The 23,419-nt window shown below is 48.4% G+C and overlaps 1 protein-coding gene across 1 annotated transcript; it reads left to right on the top strand.

Annotated features, from left to right (window-relative positions):
- Positions 1-10,911: 10,911 nt before the first annotated feature.
- Positions 10,912-16,601, top strand: C3H20orf202 (chromosome 3 C20orf202 homolog). The gene is made up of 2 exons (XM_076849006.2): positions 10,912-11,033; positions 16,368-16,601. The coding sequence occupies exons 1-2, from the start codon at positions 10,968-10,970 to the stop codon at positions 16,599-16,601; spliced, it is 300 nt and encodes a 99-aa protein (XP_076705121.1). The 5' UTR covers positions 10,912-10,967.
- The last annotated feature ends 6,818 nt before the right edge of the window (positions 16,602-23,419 follow it).

Genomic DNA, 23,419 nt, shown 5'->3' with positions numbered 1-23,419 from the left:
CCAGCGCCTGGGCTGCGGGAACCCGAGCTGGAGTCCCCGGTCCCAGGGCTCGGGGGCGGGGCGGGGGGAGGGGCTGGAGAAGACCCCTCCCCCGCCGCTGGGGAGCCCCCACTGCGCCAAAGCCAGGAGCGACCCCCGCACCCTCCAACACCCGGCCCCAGGTAGGACCCAGGGTCCCCTCTGAGGTCTGCAGGTCGGTAGTCTCCTCGGGCGCTGGAGGCTCGGCGCCTCAAAGGCGCCACCTAGAGGCTGAAAGGAAGCCCTGGCGAGGCCTCCCACCCTGCTTTCTCCGTGGGACCACGTAGTGCGCTGCCCCAGAGGGATGGGCTCCCGGGACACTGCCAAAGGCTGCGCACACCCTCGCGCTCCAAGGCCCAGCTGCAGCGCCTCCTCCGCTGGGAAGGCTACCTGGCTCCTTCACACGCAGCCTGTCCCCGGGGCCCCTCCATCTGATCTCTCTCCTTGCCTGACGGAGAACTCTGATCTCTGACCGGCGTGATTTTCTAGATAAGGGCAGCCCCCTCCATCAGACTGACACCTCCTGCAGAGCAGGGTCCAAGCCTGAGCCCCCAGAACCCGGTGTGCGGGTGCGGTGCACAGCTCAGGAGTGGGGTGACTTCCTCAGCTTCTGTCCTTTACTGAGCCCAGACTTATTAAGATGGGCTGAGTGAAGTTCTCCTTCACAAAACTCAAGAAGGCACTTCCTCTGGGGGCCCAGGCCAAGCCCAGAGAGAGGTTTGGTCTGAGAAGCGTAGGATTTCCAGAAGACTCGGGGGGCCTCTCTGAGCCTCAAGTGCTCACCACTGTCCATGGGCATCATGACCATGCAGGCTCCTGGGGCTCTGGAGGACTGCAAATGAGGACCCCTTGTCCTGGCTCCTTTGCTTCATCATGAGCAGATCATCATCCAAAGGCCTGTGCAGTCTTCACCCACCAGGAGAGCAGAGGCCACCCTGGACGCTAGGTGCCTGAGTCTTCTGGCCAGGGTAGCATAGCCTATGCAGAGTCGCTCTGACTGGGAAGGCCTGTCTCCTGCCAAGACGTCCTGAGACCTGGCCCACTGTTAGGGTCTTCAAAGGGAAGCCAGCCTCGGCACCCACACACCAATGCAATCCCAGCTCTGCCACTCATAGCTCAGTTTTCTCATCTGTGAAATGGACTCAGCGAGGGAATGGGAGTTGAATTAAAGATTTCCTTGCAGCTGTCACCCAGTTCCTCCCTTGTGGTGTGCACAGTCTTACCACATAGCTTGGACCTCGGCCAATATTTCTGCCTGGGACATTTTCTTCCCCATATCCTCAGTACTCACTCCTCTCACCTCCCTTAAGTCTTTGCTCATATGTCCCCCTCCCAGAGACACCTACCCAGGCCATCCTTCAAAAAAATTCTAGTGCCCCAGCACCTTTATTTCTTCCTCTGGATTTTTCTCTGTAGCCTTTATCAACTCCTGATATTAGTTTATTTCTTTGTTTATTGTCGCCAGGGAAACTCGAGTGTCCAAAGACAAGTGGAGGCTTTGCCTGTTTCCCTGATGGGAAAAAGGCTACCTGAAGGGTGTATCTCCAGAGACTAGAAAAGATACCAACACCCGGAAGCCTCTTGATAAATAATTTTTAACCAAAGAGCAAATAAAATAAGCAAGTATTTTATTGAATACCTATTCTATACTAGTGAACTAGGTAAACCCTACCCCATCCTCAAGAGCCCATATTCTAGATAAGTAAATATAACCCTGCAGCTGTGGTTAGTGCTACCAAGCAAAGGGACATTGTGAAAGCCTCAAGCAAGGATGCTGACCCTTGGGGGTAGGGATAGCTCCCCTGTAGAAGCAAGGGTTGAGCCCAGATTAGAAGATACAGTTGGGTAGAGAGGGCAAGGAAGAGAGGTCCAATAGAGGGCTAGCATGGGCAAAGGCCCTGGGGTGGAAGGCAGCACAGTAAGAATGAGGGCTGAAGGAGACAGATGTGGCTTATGTGGACTGCTCAGTTAGGAATGTGGTAGAGATGAGACTGCATCTGTCAGTAGGCCAGGTTTCTAGGAAGTCCTGTAGGCCAGAGTTTGTTCTTTGTCCTCAGAGCTATATTGAAGAGTGTGTGGACAGGGTTAACTAAACCTCTTCCTCTGTTGCATGTGAATTTGACCTTTGGTTAATTGTCAAGCTGTTTCCTGGAAACAGATTTTAAAAAAAATACTATGTCTGCTGTGTTACTGAGCAACATTGTCCATGGTAAAAATGACCCCCAAGAAAGAGGCTAGAGTGATCTATACAGCAATTGATTAGAATTGGACACATCAATATGAATTCATGCTTGGCTTAATATAGATGCAGATGATTACATGAGACATATTTATAGACATTTATATAACATGGATTAGTATATGCATATTTATTTCCTTGCTCTGTCAGTTGAGAGGCCTAGAAGCAGTGGTGCTCCATAGCAATGAGCTCACCTTGCACCCAGATCCTGGTTCCCGATGCCAGTCGCCAGCAAGAGGAGCCAGGGCTCCTTGGAGAAATGGGGCCTGAAATGTACAAGATGAACCTGGAGCATCTTATAGTGCCAGAAAACAAATGCTAAACACACACACACACACACACACACACACACACACACACAGGGATGGGGGTGTGTCAAAGGACATAGGCCAACTAAAAGAAGTTCAATGACTAAAGCTGGAAAAAATAAATGAACCAATACTGGATTGCAGCCAGAAGTATGAAACAGGTAATCCGTAAGTCAATGCTGATACAAATGACTGAACAAATTAACAAACAAGTGAGGAAAAGAGATGGATCTCCCATGCGGAATTCCAAATATGTAGATCCTTGGTCCTCAGAGATGGGGACAGCACCTTCACTTCTTCCTCTGGATTTTTCTCTGTAGCCTTTATCAACTCCTGATATATAAGGGCCACATAACTCTGTGATCCTTAAGTGTGGGCTGTGCATAGTGACTTCCTTTCCAAGAGTACAGTGTGGAAGGGGGTTGGGGACACCTGACAAACCCTGTCTCCTCAGCCAGGTGCTCCAGGTCAACATCAACTGTCAAGTCACCTTATAGTATGCACCCTGGATGTGATGTGCCCAAGACGGCACTCAACCTCTGTGACCTTCCTCTCCATGACCCGTGACCCCAGTGTAATCATGAGATAAACGCCACGGAGGACCAACTGAATGTCATTGAGGGACATTGGATGAGATACCTGACCAGTCCCCTCAAAACTGTCAAGGGCATCAAAACCCAGGAAAGTCTGCAAAACTGTCACAGACAAGAGGAGCCTAAGGAGACATGACAACTAAATACAGTGCCGTGTCCTCAATGGGACCCCAGAACAGAAAAAGGACAGTAGATAAAACCTAGGGAAATCCAAATAAAATGTGGGCATTAGCTAAGGACAGTGTATCCACATTGGTTCACTCATTGAAACAAATGCGCCACACTAGTGTAGGGTGCTAATGACCGAGGTCTCTGGGGGTAGGATACAGGGGACTCTCTGCACTGTTGTCCTGATTTTTTTTTTTGTAAATCTAAAACTGTTCTAAAAAAAAAAAAAAAGTTGTCATTTTTTAACATCTGGAGAGAACTATAAATACCTGGTGGGAATTATACTTTGGGCTTCCTGAACATGGTGACTCATAACTGGACAGGTCTAAAGACATTGGCTCCCATGGGACTTGAGATGTTAAGCCAGGATGGGGCCTGCTGCTGCCCAGCGGGTAGTCCATCCTGTACCCGGGCAGCGCCCTCTGCTGGGCACAGCAAGGCCCTCCACTTGAGGGAGCACCTGGTGGCATGGCAGGCTGGCTGAGCTCCCAAGCTGGGGTCTCCCTCTCACATTCTCAGAGTAGGCTAAAACCAGGTGTGGCTTCTGGTCACCTGTTGAGTCTGTGTGTAGTTGAACCTAAGAAGATTCCCTTGGAGACACTGCAGTGGGTGACGAGCTTTAGAGTGATGTGGTCAGGCTGGGCATGGTGGCACACGCCTCTAATCCCAGCCTCTGAGAAGGCTGAGGCAGGAGGATGGTGAGTTCAAAGCTAGCCTCAGCAACAGCAAGGCGCTAAGCAACTTGGCAAAACCCTGTCTCTAAATAAATTATGAAAAAAATGGTGGAGATGTGGCTCAGTGGTTGAACTCAGCCCCTGGGTTCAATGGCTGGTACCAATAAAATAAAATAGTGACTTGGTCATATTTGGATTATGAAAATATTCTCCTGGCTACTCCCAGCTGCAAAGGGACAAGAGAGAAAACAGACTTTGTGGAAGGTTATTTATGGTCATGTTGGCACACGGTCACTCAATAAATGAGCTGCAATTATATATCTGTGGAGACATTGATCTATCAGAGAATAGGGTCCTCTTAGAGAACTTTAGAACATCAATTAATACAAAATTTTGCAAAGAATAGTGGTATATGACATAATTTTATGTGTTATATAGATAAATATGTGCTCTGTTTATCTGTTGCCACATAGTGAACCATCCTAGGTGGTTTAGCTTCATAGGCATGTGCAGAAAGAGAAGCAGGGGACTCATGTTCAGGCACATATAGTCAGGACATTGCCTTACAGTACATTTTTGCTGCTCTAACAAAATACCTGAGACTGGGTGGTTTATAGAGAGATTTCTCACAGTTCTAAAGTTGCAAAGTCTAAGGATGAGACACCATCGTTGGTGTTGGGTGAGGGTTGCCCTCTGCTTTCCAGACGGCACCTTGTTCCGTATCCTCACATGTTGGAAGGCAGAAGGGCCCCAGTGTGTTCCCTTCAACCTTGAGCCCTTTTATAAAGGTGCTGATCACTCCCCACAGATCAAGTCTCTTAACAGTGTTACACTGGAGATTAAGTTTCAACAGGACTAAAAAGAAAAAAATAAGTTTCAACACAAATTTTATTGATTGTTTTCATACATTTTTTTAGTTGTAGATGGACACAATACCTTTACTTTATTTATTTATGTGGTGCTGAGGGTCGAACCCAGGGCCTCACACATGCTAGACAAGCACTCTACCACTGAGCCACAGCCCTAAGCCCTCAACATGAATTTTAGAGACCAAGCAGACACCTTGTGGGTTGAGTTCCCCCAGAAGCAGACTGGAGGGCAGAATCTGAGCACAGGTGGTTTATGTGAAGGTCATCCCAGGAAGCAGAGTGGAGGGGCAGCAGAACGAGACCAGGAAGGAAGGAGCTCCAATACGCAACAGGTGCACTGACGGGCAGGTGAGCATCATGGGCAACTGGGGTCCAGTCCTGCTGGATGGAGTATGTCCCACCTGAGAGCTGAGGGGACTGCGGTCTTTATCCAACAGGACCTGTTTGTCATCGTTGAGGGCTGTCCTTGGTACTCCCAGTCTGTCCTCTGCACAGGTCACGCAGGTGCCTTAAGCAGAGTCAGATGTGTTTGCAGTAGGAAGCCCCAGGGACACGTGGAGAAGAGGAGTGTGGCGGGAATGTGGATGGGGCCCAACAGCACTTGCTATTGGACACAGGGGCAGGGAACCATGAGACACAGACATGGGGCATCGTCAGAAGGCAAATGATCGAACAACTGGCCTTGTCTGTCTGGGCCAAAGGGAAGGCCTATGGGGAGGAGGTGAAGAGCCACAGAAAAAGAAGTAGAGCTGGGAATCCTGAGTACCCCAGGGACTCGTCTCTGTGTCCCTCTGGTTAGCATGATGGCATGAGCTTACGTGGTAGGATGGTTGGGCAGGAAGGCTGGGGCTGTCACCATGTGAAAACTTCTCCCTGTGAGACTTCCACCTCTTTTGTGTTTTATAGGCGGATCAGGGCTAAGGTGCCCAGGGTCCCCCCAAATGTGGAGGACCCCAATCCTAGAAGCTAGACACAGGGAAGAGCTAAATGACAACTCTGACCTGCTTGCCCATCTGAGAGATGAGAAAAGTCTGCCTTTGTGTCTCAGGGCAGGTCACCCACCACTCCTACATCCGGGTTTCCTGACTATCTGGTCATGGCCGTGGACTCCTCCAGATTCAGTCATGAACAAGAAAACTCTTGGAAGAGAATACAGCATTAAAGACCTAGGTAGGAGGATTATGGAAAGGACTTGGTCTAGCACTCTGCTCTATTGTTAGGACATTGATTTGATTCCTGAAACAAAAAGACTCAAAATAATCATGTCTTCAATGAAACAGGTCGTGTTTCTCTCTCCTGTAAAGGTCTACTTGGTCGCTGAGGCCAACATGGCGGCTCAGCGATCACAAGGGGCCTGGGGTCCTTCTGACTTCTGCCACCCTCATCTTGTGGGTCAAGACAGCTGCTCCATCTGGTCCCATCACTACACTGGAGTCAGCAGAGAAAGGACACTGGGGGAGAGTCACCCTCCTCCATCTTTTTAAGGGCACATCCCAGAAACTGAACACATCAACTCTATTCATATCCCATTGGCCAGGATTTAATCATGTGGCCCACTTATCTGCAAGGGAGTCTGGGAAATGTAGTCTTTGCCATGTCAGAAAGGGAGATGTGATATCAAGGAGCTGCCTACGATTTTTGCCAGGGCCGCTGACTTGCTTGGGTCACACAGCTCATCTTTGAACCAACCTCTTACTGTCTGGACGACAAGCCCCGTGAGGTCCGGAGTGAGGTCTCTCTTGCTCATCACTGCACCCTTAGCGTGCACTTCAGGGTCTGGCGCACCCTTAGCGTTGGCTGACTGCGGGTGATGAATGGACAGCATCGGGCTTTCATAGGCGGGAGTAGCATGCTTCCTCATTCATGGGTTTAAACTTTTTCCCTTTCCACGACTTCTGGCTCCACTCTCTACCCCCATCATCTCTGTGTGCCAAGCCTTTCTGAGTCTATGAAGTAAAATTGTGCTCTGAGCCAGAATCCAGAGTATGATTAAAAATAAATGAAAGTTGCATCAAAACAAGTTAACCACAAGAAATGGCCTTTCCGGGGTAATTAGTGTTAGCACTGGAGGCCAAGCATAGAGGGCCAGGCTCTAATTACCAAGGGCTGTTATCAACACCCGCACCGTGAGGGCAGAGAACAGGAGAGCCTGGTCTGCACCCCGCCATCACTGGCCCCCCACCACTGTAGAACAATAGGCAGGACCCTCCCCACAGTGGGAGGGAGAACGAGTTCTAATTCCATCTTGGTCTCTACCTGTTGGAATGATGTTATGAAAATCCATACCTCCTGGGGCCAAGCATGGTGGTGCACACCTGTAATCCCAGAGCTTGGGAGGCTGAGGCAGGAGGATCACAAGTTCAAAGCCAGCCTCAGCAACTAAGCAGGCTCTAAGCAACTCAGCAAAACCCTTCTCTAAATAAAATATTTTAAAAGGGCTGGGGATGTGGCTCATTGGTTAAGTGCCCCTGGATTCAATCCCTGGTACCAAAAGAAAAAAAAAATATGGGCCTTTTGAAGCCTCGGTTTCCACATCTGTTAAATGGCAGGATCTGTAATCATTAATAATATTCAGATAATGATGGCGCCTAACTCAGAGACAGAGGATCCTCAACGCTGTCAGTTCAACCACCCTCATCTCAGTAACTTTTTCATTGTGCCAGGCCCTAAGAAATACCTGACATATATAAAAAGTGGTTAGGTTGAAACAACTTAGTAATATTTGCTTGCTCATCATCTGACAGATTGTCCCTTTTGTTTCCCTCAGAAATGTAACTGTTTTTTTCTGCCTCTGTGAGTTTTCTGCAGTACCTGGGGGTGCCTTGGAACACAGTTTGGGAACTGCAGTCATAAAAAGGTTCTAGAGATGCTCTGAGGTTATGGATGCCCTGCAAGACGCCTGGTGCAGAGTAAGCCACCCAGAAATGGGGGTTGTCCTCAATCATCCTTTAAGCCTGGTGCTGAGATCACCCTCTCTTGTCCTTCCTGGGTCTCCCGCCACCGCCAGGTGGCACTACCTCCTGCCTCTAGCTCCTGCCCTGGGGTCCCTGTCGGCCAGCCTCCCTCGGGCCCCTCCAGGCCTGCAGCCCCCCGTCTGTGCTGACTTCCCTCCTAGTGTGGAACCGGTGGCCCCACTCCTCCGCCTCCCCCTCACCTGCTCTCTTGGCATGACCTCTTTGTAGATGGCCCACGTCCTGGCCCCTCGGGTTTGGGGCCGGTCATGTGACTCGCTTTGCCCTCAGGCAGGTGATTCTGAGCTTAGGCCCTAAGTGACCTCATGCCCTTCCATTTGTTCCTTTCTTCTCTGTCCCTGTCAGGAGGGGAACATGTCCCAGCCACCCAGTGATTCCAGGAGGATGACAAGAGACCCATGGGGCAGCCTCACACCTGCCGATGGGCAGCCTGAAGAAAGCCGTGCCAGGCAGCCCACACACTCAGAGCAAAAGTAAACCATGGCTGTGGCTGGAGAAACACCCCCGACGGCCACGTGTTCAAGACTTGATCCCCGCCTGCGGCACTGTTGCCAACGTGACTTGCTTGGGTCACACAGCCTCGTGTTTGAACCAGCTGATGGAGCCTCTTATAGCCTGGAGGTTATCTAAGGGTTCCAAGAGGTGGGGCCTGGTGGACCTTATAGTTTTTATGGGGGGTGGGTGGGTACCAGAGATTGAACTCAGGGGCACTTCGCCACTGAGCCACATCCTCAGCCCTATTTTGCATTTTATTTAGAGACAGGGTCTCACTGAGTTGCTTAGCGCCTCATTTTTGCTGAGGCTGGCTTTGAACTCTTGATCCTCCTGTCTCAGCCTCCCAAGCCACTGGGATTACTGGTATGTGTCACCGTACCGACATACAGTGTTCTTGTAACAATCCAACTTCCCTATCTGTGGCAAACTCAGAGTCTCTGAGCTCAGCTCTGGTTGGATCGTTAGGTTACCAACTCAGACACACAGCTCTTCAAATACAAGCCACCCAAGAGCCCAGGGTCTGCCTCCTGACCAATCCGTGGGGGGCCACCTGTGTGCAGCACCCACCTCTGCTCCAGGCAGTTGTCCCATGATTACAGGGCCCCAGGAAACGAAGCCTGGGGACCTACCTGGAGGGGCTCATGTCTACTCCCTGTGTTCAGAAGGGGTGTGAACGGGGCCGGCGAGAGTTTCTCAGATCTTCAGTTCTGAAGAGTGACAGCTGAACCAGAATAGAATTGGCACATAGCATCTTGTCTGCACGTGGCAATGAGATGCACTCAGGCTGCAAATCCTAGAGTACAAGGAACCTGAGGCTCCTTACAACTCAGGTTAGTAGTTATTTAGAGTCGTTTTGCCTGAAGAGGGAAAGGATAAAACCCGGCTGTGAACAGAAAGTCTGATGGAGCCCAGGTTGGATCCCAGGCACAGGACCCCCAGAACAGCACCCATTTTTCTGCCTGGTAGTTCTGATGCTTGGAAGTTCTGATGCCCAAGTGCACCTCTGACCCACAGAGGCCCTTCTCAAGTCTCCCTGGTTTCCTGGTTCAGGCTGCTGCTCGCTGATTGCGTCCTTGAAAGAACTCTCAGCCTCCTCCCGCTGGGTCCCAGCCTGTGCCCCGTGTCCCCTACCCACTGTTAGCTTTGTCTTCTGGGGCCACAATAAATTCATTTATAAACACTTCCTATAATTTTTACTTCTATGAATTCAATTGAGTTCTATTTCAAAAAAGTTTTAATAGCATCTTTTTCTGTGTTTTTGATTTTCTTGTAGGCCTTTCATTCTTCTCAGAATTTTTTTTTGATCTCCTTCATCTGCAGGGGGGAGAGGAGCCGGATCCGGGGTAGATGGGGTCCGCTGACTCTGGTCCACTGTGTGTTCTGTCATCCGAAGGCAGCTTTATTTGGGGGTTCTTGTGTCACCGGGGTTGAGGGAAAGTCCTTCCAATGTGTATTGAATTTGTTTTGTCCCTCACCTCAGGGGATCTGGGTGACAGACAGAACACAGCTATCTGGGATGACTGTGTCAATCCTCAGGGTTCCTGGCTCACATGGACAGAATGAATTTTTTAAGACCCTACATCAAAGTAGGTCTGATTTCTTTCCATGATAACATTAGCTTGATTATTGTTTGTTTCAATCTGCTAGAATATCAGCTCCAGGAAAGCAGAGACTTGTCCCTCTGGTGTTGGGCCAGTGCCTAGAACAGAACTTGGCACACAGTGGATACTCAGTAAGTATTTATTGGAAGGGACAATTAAAGGATAACCACTTCATATTGTCCTGTGAGAATATCTGGGAAGTCAGTTAGGACAGTTTGTCCCCCAAGTAGTAGACTGTCCAGTTACACATGGGGTCTGTTCTTTCACCTAACAAATACATGTTGCTGCTGATTCCATGACTCAATGACTTCCAATCCCTTTAATTCTCTTGGCCTTTGTCTTATAGTTGCAAGATGATTGCTGTAGCACCAGACATCACATCTGCATTTAAGGTAAAAGGAAGGGGGAGAAAGTAAATGCAAAGGGGAAAACGTCAGAAACACTTTCCCTTTCGTTAGAAAGGTAAAAGAGTTTTCCTAAGGTCTAATGACAAATTTCTGCTTTGGTCTCATTTGTTAGGAATGGGTTTTGCAGGTGTTTTAGAAGTAAGGGAATTTGGGACGTGAACATCTTCCTTTGTCTAGACTCAATGGATAAGTGAGAAAGGGAGGGAGGGACTGGACCACAGGTGGGATATCTACCCCCCCCCCCCGAGGCATATACTTCACATATAAAGCACCAAACAAGCCCTGGGCAAGAGCACCTATTCACCTATTTCAAAATAACCATTATTATTATGCCTTAAAGCTTCACAGTCCCTGTCATCCTGCTAGCCTCTGGAACCAGCAGGCTCGGAGGCACTCATGCATGCCCCAGTGGTCCCCTCCCTTCATATTCGGTTTGTGCAAAGCACTCAAGCCCTTTAAAAAAAAAAACACTACACTTTCCCATGTGAACTGCTTCCTGCTCCCATTTACTCCATCTTGAGTGACTTGGCCACCCTGCTGCCAGCTGAAGGAGGTTGGGGACTCTATGAGTCTCAAGTCCCTCAGGCCCACAGCCGGGTCATCATCAAGGTCTTCTCAGGGAGATGAAGGCAGCTGGAGAGCCAACCCCGGACCTCGGGCAGACCCTGGAATGGCTGAGACGGGAGCTGGTGAGGCTTCGCTCACTTTCCCCCTGACACCCGCACCCCACGTTTCCCCTCTGCCCCGTCCCACCTCTCAGGTGCCCATTGGACAGGGCAGAGGCTGCAGGCATCCCTCTGGGGACCAGCCACCTGGTGCACGATCGCAGTTTCTGGCCCAGGGTAAGTGGGTCGCGGCCTACATAGGAGGCGCGTACCTGGTGTGTCCCTGGCACTCCATGTCGGCTGTTAACCCTGACCACGGTGGACATGGAGCACGCCGCTGTCTCAGCCCAGATCCTCTAGAGAGCAGAGGCTCGGAGTTGAGGACCTAGCAAGGTGTTTGGAGGTAGGAGCCCAGAGGGACTGGGATGGCAGTGGGAATGCAGGCCAGAGCCCGTGCTGCTGCGGGGGCGGGGTGTTACTGAGCTGGCTCCCACTTCAGAAGCGGCTAAGGAGGCCGAGGGTCTCTCAGCAGTGGCCCACCAGCTCAGGACTTCTCTGCAGGGCAGACTCAGAAACTGTACCTTGGAAGAGAGAGAAAGGGGAGGAAATCTCTCTCTCCAGGAAACATCTCCTGTGTCTCATCTCCAGTGGGTAAAGATCCACCCCACGGGTGCAAAGGCTCCTGAATGAGTGTGTCAGGTTACTTGGTCGCTTGGTGGCTCTCAGGACGCTAGGCCGTATACCCTTCACTGGGTGTTTTTGCAACACAAAAATAAAGGAGTCCTCCAAAGTCTGGGGGCCACCAGCTGAGAGAGAGGAGGAGGTGGGTTGGGAACCTCAGGGAAGGCTTGGATTCCAAGACAACTTCTTCTTATCCTGGGGAAGGACAGACAGGATTGTCCTGTGATATTTCTGGGTGGTTAGGGATTGGGCCAGTGGGGACCTAACCCTGTCTTTGCCCTCAGAGGGAGTAGCTGAGCCAGCAGAGGGGACTGCAGCTTCTCACATCCACAGGCGCTGGGCCTCCCCGGGTCCCCCAGGCTGAGTGCCTATGCCAGATTGCTAGGTGCCGGAACCCAAAGTGCCTGTTTTCTCCATAGAACAAAAGCAAGGGAACCTCCCAGGTCCAACCCCCTTTCTCCCAGGGTGCCAAGAGATGAGAGGCCCCTTGAGGCTCCTCTTGCAAATCCCTGACATGAAATTTACATGAACCCATAAGAGCTCCTTGGGAGCCCACCCAAGAAGCCCCCTTGACCTTGTCGGGGAAAGGGCCTGCACCAGTCTGTCATTTCATGCAGCAAGGGGAACAGATGGTCAGCAGCCACCACAGGCAAAAGTCAGGGCTCTTCCTCTTTTCCTGGGATCCTGTGAGCTCCAGAGTCTTGGTGGGTCTCCAGGAGGAGAGAGAGCCACAGGCATTCATGGCAAGAAGGTAAACCAGCTCGATGCCCCAGTGCCCGACCATGTGGCAGCAGGACAGAGATCCTGCAGAGGTTGAAGACACTCTGCTGTGGAAGCCTCTCCTCAGGGTTTCCATTCCTCAAAGTCAAAGGCATCGTGTCTGGCACCTCCCTTCACATCGCTGTGATGCCAGGGGGCTGAGGCAGGAGGATTGCATGTTCAAGGCCAGCTTCTGCCCCTTAGCAGGACCCTGTCTCAAAATAAAAAGGGTTGGACAGATAGCTCAGTGGTAAAGTGCCCCTGGGTTCAATCCCCAGTATCCAAAACAAAACAAAACCCCCACATCTCTGCATCTCTGCCATGCTGGGTACACACTCAGACAAAAAGATGTGTGGGGGGAAATCCAAGTCGAGAAAACACACCCTGAATGCTTTCCTGGGAGTTGGGAAGGGAAGGTCCTAGACCACTGGGGGGCGGCCTGTGGGATCCCAGGGTTCTCCAGGACACAGTCCACGCTCCACCCGAGGGTTCTCTTCCTCCTGGCAGTACTAGTAATGCTCGAACAGCGGACACTGGCTCGATCTTCTCATTTGTAAAGTAATCACAAAAATTAAAAACTGATTCTTCTTCATTGAATATTCTATTTGTCCTTTTAGTTATACATGACAGTAGAGTGTATTTTGACATATCCTACATCCATGGAGTGTGATTGCCCATGTTGTGGTTGTACCTGATGTGAGGTTGCACTGGTCGCGTATCCATATTTGGACATAGGAAAGTTATGTTCAATTCATTCTACTGTCTTTTCCATTCCCAACACCCCTCCTCTAGCCTAACTCCCCCCTGTCTAATCTGATGAATCTCTCCACCACCCCCTCCTACCTATTATAAGTCAGCATCTGTATATCTGAGAGAACATTCAGCCTTTAGTTTTGGGGGATTGGCTTATTTCACTTAACAGGATAGTCTCCAGCTCCATCCATTTACCTGCAAATGCCATAATTTCATTCTTCTTTAAGGCTAGTAATATTCCATTGTGTGTATGTACTGCATTTTCTCTATCCATTCATCTGTTGAAGGGCACCTAAGTTGGTTCCATAGCTTAGCTATTGTGAATTGAACTGCTATAAACATTGATGGGGCCGTGTCACTGTAGTATGCTGATTTTAAGTCCTTTGGGTATAAACTGAGGATGGGATAATGGGTCAAATAGTGGTTCAATCCCAAGTTTTCAAAGGACTCTCCATACTGCTCTCTAGAGTGGTTGTAACAATTTGCAGTCCCACCTGCAAGGTATGAGTGCACCTTTTCCCCCACATCCTCGCCAGCTTTTATTGTTGCTTGTATCTTTTTTTTTTTGGTTGTAGTTGGACACAATGCCTCTATTTATTTATTTATTTTCATATGGTGCTGAGGATTGAACCCAGTGCCTCACTTGCACTAGGCAAGCGCTCTACCACTGAGCTACAACCCCAGTCCTGCTTGTATTCTTAATAATTGCCATTCTGACGGGAATAAGATGGAATCTCAGCATAGTTTAATTTGCATTTCTCTAATTGCTAGAGATGTTGAACACTTTTTCATATATTTGTTGACTGATCATTTTTCTTTTTCTGTGAAGTGCCTATTCAGTTCCTTTGCCTATTTATTGGTTGGGTTATTTTTGGGGGGGTGGGGTGTCAGGTTTTTTGAGTTCTTTATTTATCCTGGAAATTAATGCTCTATCTGGGGTGCAGGTGGCAAAAATTTTCTCCCATTCTGTAGGCTCTGTCTTCACATTATTGATTGTTTCCTTTGCTGTGAAGAAGCTTTTTAATTTGATTCCATCCCATTTATTGATTCTTGATTTTACTTCTTGTGCTTTAGGAGTCTTATTGAGGAAGTCTGTTCCTAAGCCACGTGATGGAGATCTGGGCCTAGTTTTTCTTCTGGTAGACACAGGGTCTCTGGTCTAATGCCAAGGTCCTTGATCCACTTGGAGTTGAGTTTTGTGCAGGGTGAGAGATAGGGGTTTAATTTCACTTTGTTACATATGGATTTCCAGTTTTCCCAGCACCATTTGTTGAAAATGTGATCTTCTCTCCAATGTATGTTTATGGCGCCTTGTCTAGTATGAGATGACTTGAAATACTTCTTTTTTTATTTTACTTTATTTTATTGTGGTGCCGGGGATTGAACCAGCCCCTCCTGCACTCTAGCCAAGCCCTCTACCACTGAGCTACATTCCCCGGCCCCTAAAATACTACTCTTAATAGAGAAATAATGTCACTAATTATCTCTTATAAAAAGAGACAGAGAGGGGTTGTGAATCTGCATATCTATTCATACATTATGCCTTGACCAGAATCAAGAGCGAAGCCTGGGAACTCTTCCCAGTGTTGGCCTCTGGGGAAGAGACTTGAACTACAGGAGGGGGTGGTGTGGAAGCGAGACTTTTGACGACAGCGGTCCTCTGTATCTGCAGGTTTCATCCACACCCATTCAACTAACCACAGATTGAAAATATGGAATTCAATTGAAAAACTGTGTCTCTACTAAAAATGTATAGACTTATTTCTTGTCATTATTCCTTAAGCAAAATACAGTGTAACAGCTATTTACATGACATCTACATTGGATTTTGGAATTATAATTATTCTAGAAGTGATTTAAAGTCCACAGGACTGTGTAGGTTAGATGATGGGCTTGGGCATCCTTGGATATTGGTATCCCTGGTGACCTGGAATCCCCCACGGATACTCAGGGACCACGGTACATACCCTTGTGTGGCTATTAAATGTTGTATCATGTGTAAAAATCACTGACTCAGAAAATAAAATCTGAACATTTAAAATGAGGAGGTAAAGCAGAGAAAAATGTATGAAAAGGTGATTCTTAGGGGAACAAGGGAGAAGGCCAGAGGTGAGTGAGTGACAGCACTGGGGTCCGAGGGAGCAGGACCCCTCGATGTTCCTCAGAATGATTAAGGACACCAAGAAGAAGCCCTTGTGTGTGTGAATTATATCCATCAATATTGACTAAATTACAAAAGAAAATGGAGAAATGTTTAATATTTATTTACTTATGCATTTAAAAATAACAAACTCATTAAATGTTAATAAAATATTATTAATTTAAAACAACTATCTTTTGAAGCAGATATTTAGTGAGAAGTGTGGTATCATTTTATATTGTTGCAAACTGCTTCATCTCTGGCTTAACAGATGACAGCTGGATTCTCCTCTGCTTCTGCCTCCAATCTGTTAAGATAGTACATGTGGCCTGGTGTGGTGGCGCAGGCCTGTGATCCCAGCGGCTTGGGAGGCTGAGACAGGAGGACCACAAGTTCAAAGCCAGCCTCAGCAATGGCAAGGGCTAACAACTCAGTGAGACCCTGTCGCTAAATAAAATACAAATAGGGCTGGGGATGTGGCTCAGTGGTCAAGTGCCCTGAGTTCAATCCCTGGTTAACCCCCCCCCCCCAAAAAGGCATAGTACACGTAATAGCTTCTAGAAAACTCCACCATTCACTGATAAGAAAATAAAAGTGAATAATTGAAATAACGTTAGTATTGTAATAAAAATAGTTTTGGCTTTGCTGATCCCAGAAAAGGATTTTGGGGACCGGGGAACCCAGACCTTATTGGGAATCATTGTTCCAAAGGGCTCCAGCCTGGTGAGTTGACTTCACTTTGTTTTAATATGAAAGCAACCCTGATCACCTTAACACCTGTGCAATGATTAGTGGCGATGGTGGAGTTTCACACATCACACGCTAAAGCACGTTTTCGGGTGGAGAATTCACTCAGTCCTCATAAGAGCCTTGGAATATAAGTAATTTGCTTTCTTCTTTGCAGATGAAGACACTGAGGCTTCGGTGGGTATGGCTTCTGCTGGGTGCTGCGGGGGACTTGCCTCGGACTAGACAGTCAGGGGGACGTGGGGCACTCTCGCACCCCTCACAGTCCTCTCTCTCTCTCTCTCTCTCTCTCTCTCTCTCTCTCTCTCTCTCTCTCTCTCTCTCTCTCTCTCTCCTAGTCCGAGATGCAGATCCAAGACCAGCAGCTTCTGCTCACGCTGAGACATCTTCACGGGGTCCTGGAGGAGCTGCGAGCCGAGAGCGCCCGCTGGGAGGAGGCGCCGTCCAGCGCAGGGACCAGCCCTGCTAGAGCCCGGGCGGGCTCTGAAGGCCGGGGCTGCCAGCCGGTCCCCTTGCGGGGTCTGGCCCAGCTCCTCCGAGGGGAAGAGAGCAGGCGAAGCTCCCTTCCGTAACTGGGCAGAAAAGGCACTGGCCTTAGGCCCTCCTGCCGCTGGTGTGGACTTTGCCTGTGATGTATGGGAGGGAGCTCTGGAGGGGAGCCCCGGAGCCTGGGAGCCTGGGAGCCTGGACAGGGTTCTGGGGTCATCTCTGGCCTTATCTGCTGTGTTTCTGGATCCATCACTCAACTCTGACTCTGGTCCCTTTTCTGTCACTTATCAGAGGCTTTTCTGCTTGTTTTGTTTTAAGCATCAATAAAGTGCAGGATGCGAACATTCTTCAAAGTGCAAACGTGTCCCGGCTTCAGGAGGGCAGAATGTGCCTGTCACCAGGCCTGGCCAATTATATGATTCACAGTTGGCCTAACAACGTGATTGGTTGAATAGGTGAGCACGTGACTCCACAGAGCCAATCACGGTCCTTCTTTGGGATTACTCTCTGGAAGCTTGGGCTCTCCATTCACAAGCAGAGGCTGTCAGGGGCCCTGGCAGGTAGAGAAGACCAGTCTATGGTAGGAAAGAAAGAGGCTAATCACTTGGGATGGAATCACCGTTTGACCCAGCTCTCCCACTCTTTGGTTTTTACCCAAAGGACTTAAAATTAGCCTACTATAGTGATGTAGCCACTTCAGTGTTTATAACAGCTCAATTCACAATAGTTGAACTGTGGAAGCAACCTAGATGCCCTTTGGCAGATGAATGGATAAAGAAAATGTGGTATAGATACACAATGGAATATTACTCAGCATAAAAAGAGAATAAAATTATGGCATTTGCAGGTAAATGGATGGAGTTGGAGAATATCAAGCTAAATGAAAAAACCAAAGGCTGGATATTCTTTCTGAAAGTGGATGCTGATCCATAATGTGGGGGGCAGGAGGGGGGAGTGGGCAGAATGGAGAAACTTTGGGCAAAGGGGAGGGAGGCAAGGAGAGGGAGCATGGGGGCAGGAAAGATGGTGGAATTAGATGGACATCAGTATCCACCTCGACAAAAAGAAGCAGAATGAGAGCCACATAGAGATGGACAGAGAGGAAGAGCCCCAACTCTTTAAACCCCTGGTTTTGGAGCCTCACTTGTGCCTTCTTTCCAGTGAATTCCACAACCACCACCCACAGCCACATATGCTGATTTGGTTTTGCTTCCCTCTATGCAACCAAAATGCTTCCAAGGGATACAAAGAAGCAAAGAGAAATCCTTAAGAAAACAGTGTTTCCTTAATTCAGGGTTTGGGACAAGGACTTCTGAAATAGTAGGCAACAGGGCTCAAAATACAGCAGGACACTCAATTGTATGGGATGCATCATTGGGACTTTGAAAATTATATCTGCCTGAAGGCTCAAACACAAATGGTGAAAGGATGATCCAATTGTTGGTGGTTTTCTTAATATTTATTTTTTTAGTTGTAGTTGGACACAATACCTTTATCCCATTCATTTATTTTTGTGTGGTGCTGAGAATCAAACCCAGGCCCTGCATGTGCTACACGAGTGCTCTACCGCTGAGCCACAATCCCAGCCCCTGGGCTTTTGTTTTTGACCATTGAATTGCATCTCGTTAGAATATTGTTCTTACAGCTTTGAAAAAGTAAATCCTTTGCACACAGTAGTCAGACTAACCTGTGATGTTAATAAAATATTTGATAATAGCCGGGTGTGGTGGTGCTCACCTATAATCTCCAGCACCTCGGGAGGCTGAGACAGGAGGATTGTGAGTTCAAAGCCAGCCTCATCAACTTAGCAAAGCACTAAGCAACTCAGGGAGACCCTGTCTCTAAATAGAAAATACAAAAAAGGGCTGGGGATGTGGCTCAGAGATTAAGCGCTCCTGGGTTGGAACCCTGGTACCCAAAACCAAACCAACCAAACAAAACCCCTGTTCTGTGCAGCTGAGACTGGGACCCTGCCAGCCACATTTCTAGGTTGCCAGCTGCGTGCTGTTGGGCTTTGTTGTCTTTGCCAGTAAAAAGGGTGGGGTTAGACTGAAATAGCTACCAGGTACCCTCACCAAAATGACCTTCCCCATAATTATGCTTTTGTCACCAAGAATTTTGCAAGGGTATCAACAGAGTACTGCAGAAAGCCCGTGTGGTCTGAGCTCCCTCTGTCTTGTAAAGGCCCAGTTTCTCTTTCTTGTAAAAACTAGATCTGCCATCAAACTAATTGCCCCCAAATTACTATTACTGTTTTTGTTGTGAAAACCTCTGTCTAGCCTAAGAATATGGGACAAAATTTACCTCCACGTAACCACCACTGCTATGTAAATTCCCACCCCCATGCACACTGGGTATAAATCTACAAGAATTTTCAGGCTCAGTGTCCAGAGATTTTTAGGCATGAGCCCCTCTGGACTGCTGCAGCTTAAATAAACCTGCTCCCTGCTAATTCTTCAGGTGTCCAGTCTCATTGTCCTACATCAAGACCACAAGGCAGGAGAGAGAAAGGCTCCGTCTTTGTTCCCTGTGGCCTCCCTGCTCCTAAGAGCAACCTCTAGCAATGGCGCTTCCCCTCGTAGCAGCACCTCCTTCTGGGGAACTAGCCCTCTCCAGGGTGGAGGTCTCAGCCCCATGGGCACTACAGAGCGCAGAGTAGCCAGCTCCAGCTGAGGCCCCATAGGGCTCCTCCTCCTCTGAGTTTATTTATTTTTTTGCGGGGGGGTGGATTGTACCAGGGATTGAACTCAGGGGCACTTGACCACTGGGCCACATCCCCCCCCCTTTTGTAGATGGGCACAATATCTTTAATTTTTACTTATTTATTTTTATGTGGTGCTGAGGATTGAATCCAGGGCCTCATGAGTGCCAGGCAGGAGCGATACCACTGAGCCACAACCCCAGCCCTCTCCAGCCCTTTTTTGTATTTTATTTAGGGTCTCACTGAGTTGCTTAGTGCCTCGCTATTGCTGAGGCTGGCTTTGAACTCTTGATCCTCCTGCCTCAGCCTCTCAAGCTGCTGGGATTCCAGGCGTGCACCACCACAGCAGGCTTAAGTTTTAAGTTTTATATAATTTCAGCTTCTTTTCTATGTTCCCTCAGCCCTGGGGGTGGTAGATGCTTCCTATAATTGCTACCTTAAAGTTCTTTTTATAATCTTCAGTCACCCAGTTAACAACTCTATACCTAGTTAACACTTCTTTATGTTAAATTCTCTGTGATTAAAAAAAAAAAAACAACAAAAAACTGGTGTGGTTTCTGACTCCCACCTGTCCCTGACTCACACAATTGTTTGCTATTCTTACCAATGTCACTGTGATCATTCTTGTTGCTGTCTCTCGGTGCACAAGTACAAGAGTCTCTAGAAGGAGACAGTTGTGAGTGGAACTGGAGGAATGTGAGCACTGATTTACAAGAAACCTGTTTTCCAAGGGGAGTCATCATTGACCCTCGTCTCAAGCAGTGCATGAGCGGTCCTGGTGCTCTGTATCTAGCCAACAATTGATATAATCAATCTTCTTAGTTTTGCCAATATAATGGATGCAAAATGGTATTAGATTGTGATCTTAGGGCTGGGAGTGTAGCTGAGCAGTACAGCACTTGCCCAGCATGTGCAAGGCCCAGGGTTCCATTCCCAGCACCACAAAAAAATAAAAATAAAGAAGATTGTGATCTTGAGCTTAACTTGCATGACCCTGACCGCATGTGGTTCTTAACCTGAGTTTTAATTCTATCTCTGCCATTTACTTACTTTTTGATCTTAGTTAAGTTGCTCAGCCTGTCTGGTCTATGATAAAGGGGATGATAATTGTACTTACTCATGGGATCATTGTGCAGATTAAATGGGATAATGCACATAAATCACTTTACACAGCACTTGGCACTGGAAAGGCTAATAAATGGCAGCTTGTCATTACTGCCGTGTGATTATATACCGATCTGTGAAATTGTGACTATTATAAATAAATGGCCTTGTTAGCAACCATCATCTAGAGAGATCTGCTTAGCCTTGAAAAGAACAAAAGGACATGGGTCTATCACATCCAGCTTCCCACAACTGGGCCCACTGACCAACCCCCCCTGCAACCTTCACCACCCTAATCTGTGAAGATAAACAGACCTAGAGTACCCGAGCCTGCCCCTCTGATGGGATGTTTTTCTTTCTTCAAGACTCCACATCTGGAACCAATGTTCAGTTCCGGATCTCAGCTCTGAATGACATCCTGAGCGTGGATCCTCTGGGCGGGCTGGGCTGGGAGTGGTACCCACCCAGGACAGCCAGTGAACACCAGGGGGCGCTGTGCACCGTGCTCTCAAAAAGGAAAGCGCGGGGCTTTCTCTGCTCCAAGACCACACCCCCGAGCCTGGCATCCAGGTGAAGAGAGGAGGGGACACAGATGGCAAAAAGACTTAATGAGATCAGAAGCTAAAAACCGAGGAGCAGGAAGAAGAGGAGTTCAAGACGTGAAGCCCACAGTGGGCAGGGCAGGACTCACTGTGACTGCTGGGAGGTGATCAGAGGCTCTCCTTGAAGAGGGGGCAGCCTCATCCTTGGCCTGCAGTGACAATTTCCGGAGCATGCACGGGCGGGTAATAAACTGTCCCTGGGGCCAGGAATGTACAGCGCTTGTCTAGCATGCACAGAGCTTGGGTTCCATCCCCAACGCTGCAAACAAAAAACAACAAAGGGCCCCAAATTTAAAACAACGTCATTCTATGATTGCAACAACCACTCACAGCTGTTGAGATCCTGCTTCCCGTGGGTCTGTGGGTTGCCTGGGCTCAGTCAGGTGGTGGATGTGGCTCCATCCCTCTCAAAGCCTGAGTCCTTCACCCCTCTGGCGGCTGATGCTGGCAGCTGGGGGATCTGAGCTGAGAATGTCAGCTGGCACAGCTGCCCAGGACCCTCTGAGCCCAGGGGCTTCCTCACTCATGCTTGGCCTTTAGGTTCTGGCCTTCTTCTTGCATCTTTCCGCTTCTGTTTTTTTTCTGCTAATGATTTCACTGTCTTGCTGCTTTTTTGAAGTCAGAGTCTATAGAGAGGAAATCTGATTGGTCAGCTCAGCTCTTGACACCTGGATAGGTTGTTGGCACAAGATAGGTTTATTTCTTCTTCCTCCTTCTCTTCTTTTTCTACCTCTTCTCCTTCCCTCTCTTCTTCATCAACACACGGTAATATAATAGGGTGATTTAACGTCCAGGCTGGGACTTCAGGTTGCCTGGGTTTGAATCCCAGGTCCATTGCTTATTAGCTCTCTAACCTTGGACAAATAACACAATTTTTTTCCTGTGTTTCAGTTTGCTCCAGTATAAAGTAGTGATAGTAAAAGAAATACCTCATAGGGCTTTGAGCAAATGTAATGAATCAATATGTTCCTGGCACATAGGAAGTGCTCCACAAAACTTTGCTATCATTAATGATGACAGCTGCCATTTTTCAGTCAGGATCATGTAGTGGTTATAGGTACAGCTGGAAGCCCCACTGCCCATGTTCAAATCCAAGCTCTGCCATTTACTGTGTGCCCTCAGGCAGGCCATTAAATGTTCTGTGCCTCAGTTTTGTCACCTGTAGAATGGGGTTACCGTGAGGAACAAATGAGGTCATACCTGTAAAGCACTCACAATGGTGCCTGTCATCCAGTCAGGTCCAAGTGTCACATGGGTTATTCATTATCATTCTCAATCATCTGTTCTAACTTCCAAAATCACATGAAGCATTGTAAAGATCACACTGAACTGCAAGGGTGATATTATATCTCATTTTATGGGCAAAGGAACTTTAGTGGAGCTAAGTTGTCCCCAAATAACAAAGTAACCAAAGGTGTTGGTGGAATTAAATCTTGGGCCCTCCTCCTGCCTAAGCAGAGCTCTCACCAGATGATGTTGCTCTTCTGATCAGCAACAGTGGGGAGAGGCCCAGCATGGGAGAGAGGAGGCCCAGAGGTCAGGCACACGTGTCCCCTTCCCCTCCTCCCTCGGGTGTGTGAATGGAACTCCAGGTCAGCACTTCTGTACTCACCCTGGCTAGCAGGCAGAACAGAATCTGGGATCCCCAACAGGGCACCTTCTTCCAGGCTACCAGCATCTCTGGAGCCCTAGTTCATAGGTAGGGTTAATGCCCTGACCTGCCCAAGCCCTCCCCAGCCATAGTTCTCCTGTTTCACTGGCCTGAGGTCAGCTTTACTGGGCCACAGGCAAGGTCAGGTATTGGCCATGCTGTCCTCCCTCTGGGGGCTTTGAGGGAGAATGTTTCTCACTCCTTTCTGTTTCTGGTGGCTGTACCAATCCAATCTCCACCTGCTTTCTTTGTTTGTTTGGCAGTACTGGGGATGGAACCCAGGGCCTCATGATGCTAGGCAAATGCTCTACCACTGAGCTACATCCCCAGTCTCCATCCATGTCTTCTAATAGCCTTCTACTCTCTGTGTGTAAAAATCTCCATCTGCCTTTACGAGGATTTGTGTGATTATACTTATGACCCACCCGGACACCCAGGATAATCTTTCCATGTGGAGATCCTCAGTTTAGTGACATCTGCAAAGGATCTCCCCCCATTTTTTTTCTTTGTAAACTAACATTCACAGCTTCCAGGGTTTGGGATGTGGTAGCCTACCACAGCTGGTGATCAGCAGAAGGGAATTTCTCTCTCATTCTTGTTGGAAATCATTCTCTGACCCATGTGCAGGAGTAAGAATCTCACCTAGAGTCAGCCCTCCATATCCATGAGCCCTACATTGTTGGATTCAACCAACTGAGGATGAAAAAAATTTTTTTTCACGAAAAAATTGCATTGTACTGAATGGGTACAGACTTTTTTTCTTGTCGTTACTCCTAAACAATAAAGTATAACCACTGTTTAAACAGCATTTGCATTGTAATATTTTAAGTTATCTACAGATGA

The sequence above is a fragment of the Callospermophilus lateralis genome, chromosome 3 (assembly GCF_048772815.1).
Source record: "Callospermophilus lateralis isolate mCalLat2 chromosome 3, mCalLat2.hap1, whole genome shotgun sequence".
Lineage (NCBI taxonomy): Eukaryota > Metazoa > Chordata > Mammalia > Rodentia > Sciuridae > Callospermophilus > Callospermophilus lateralis.
This window is presented reverse-complemented; position numbering and strand designations above follow the sequence as displayed.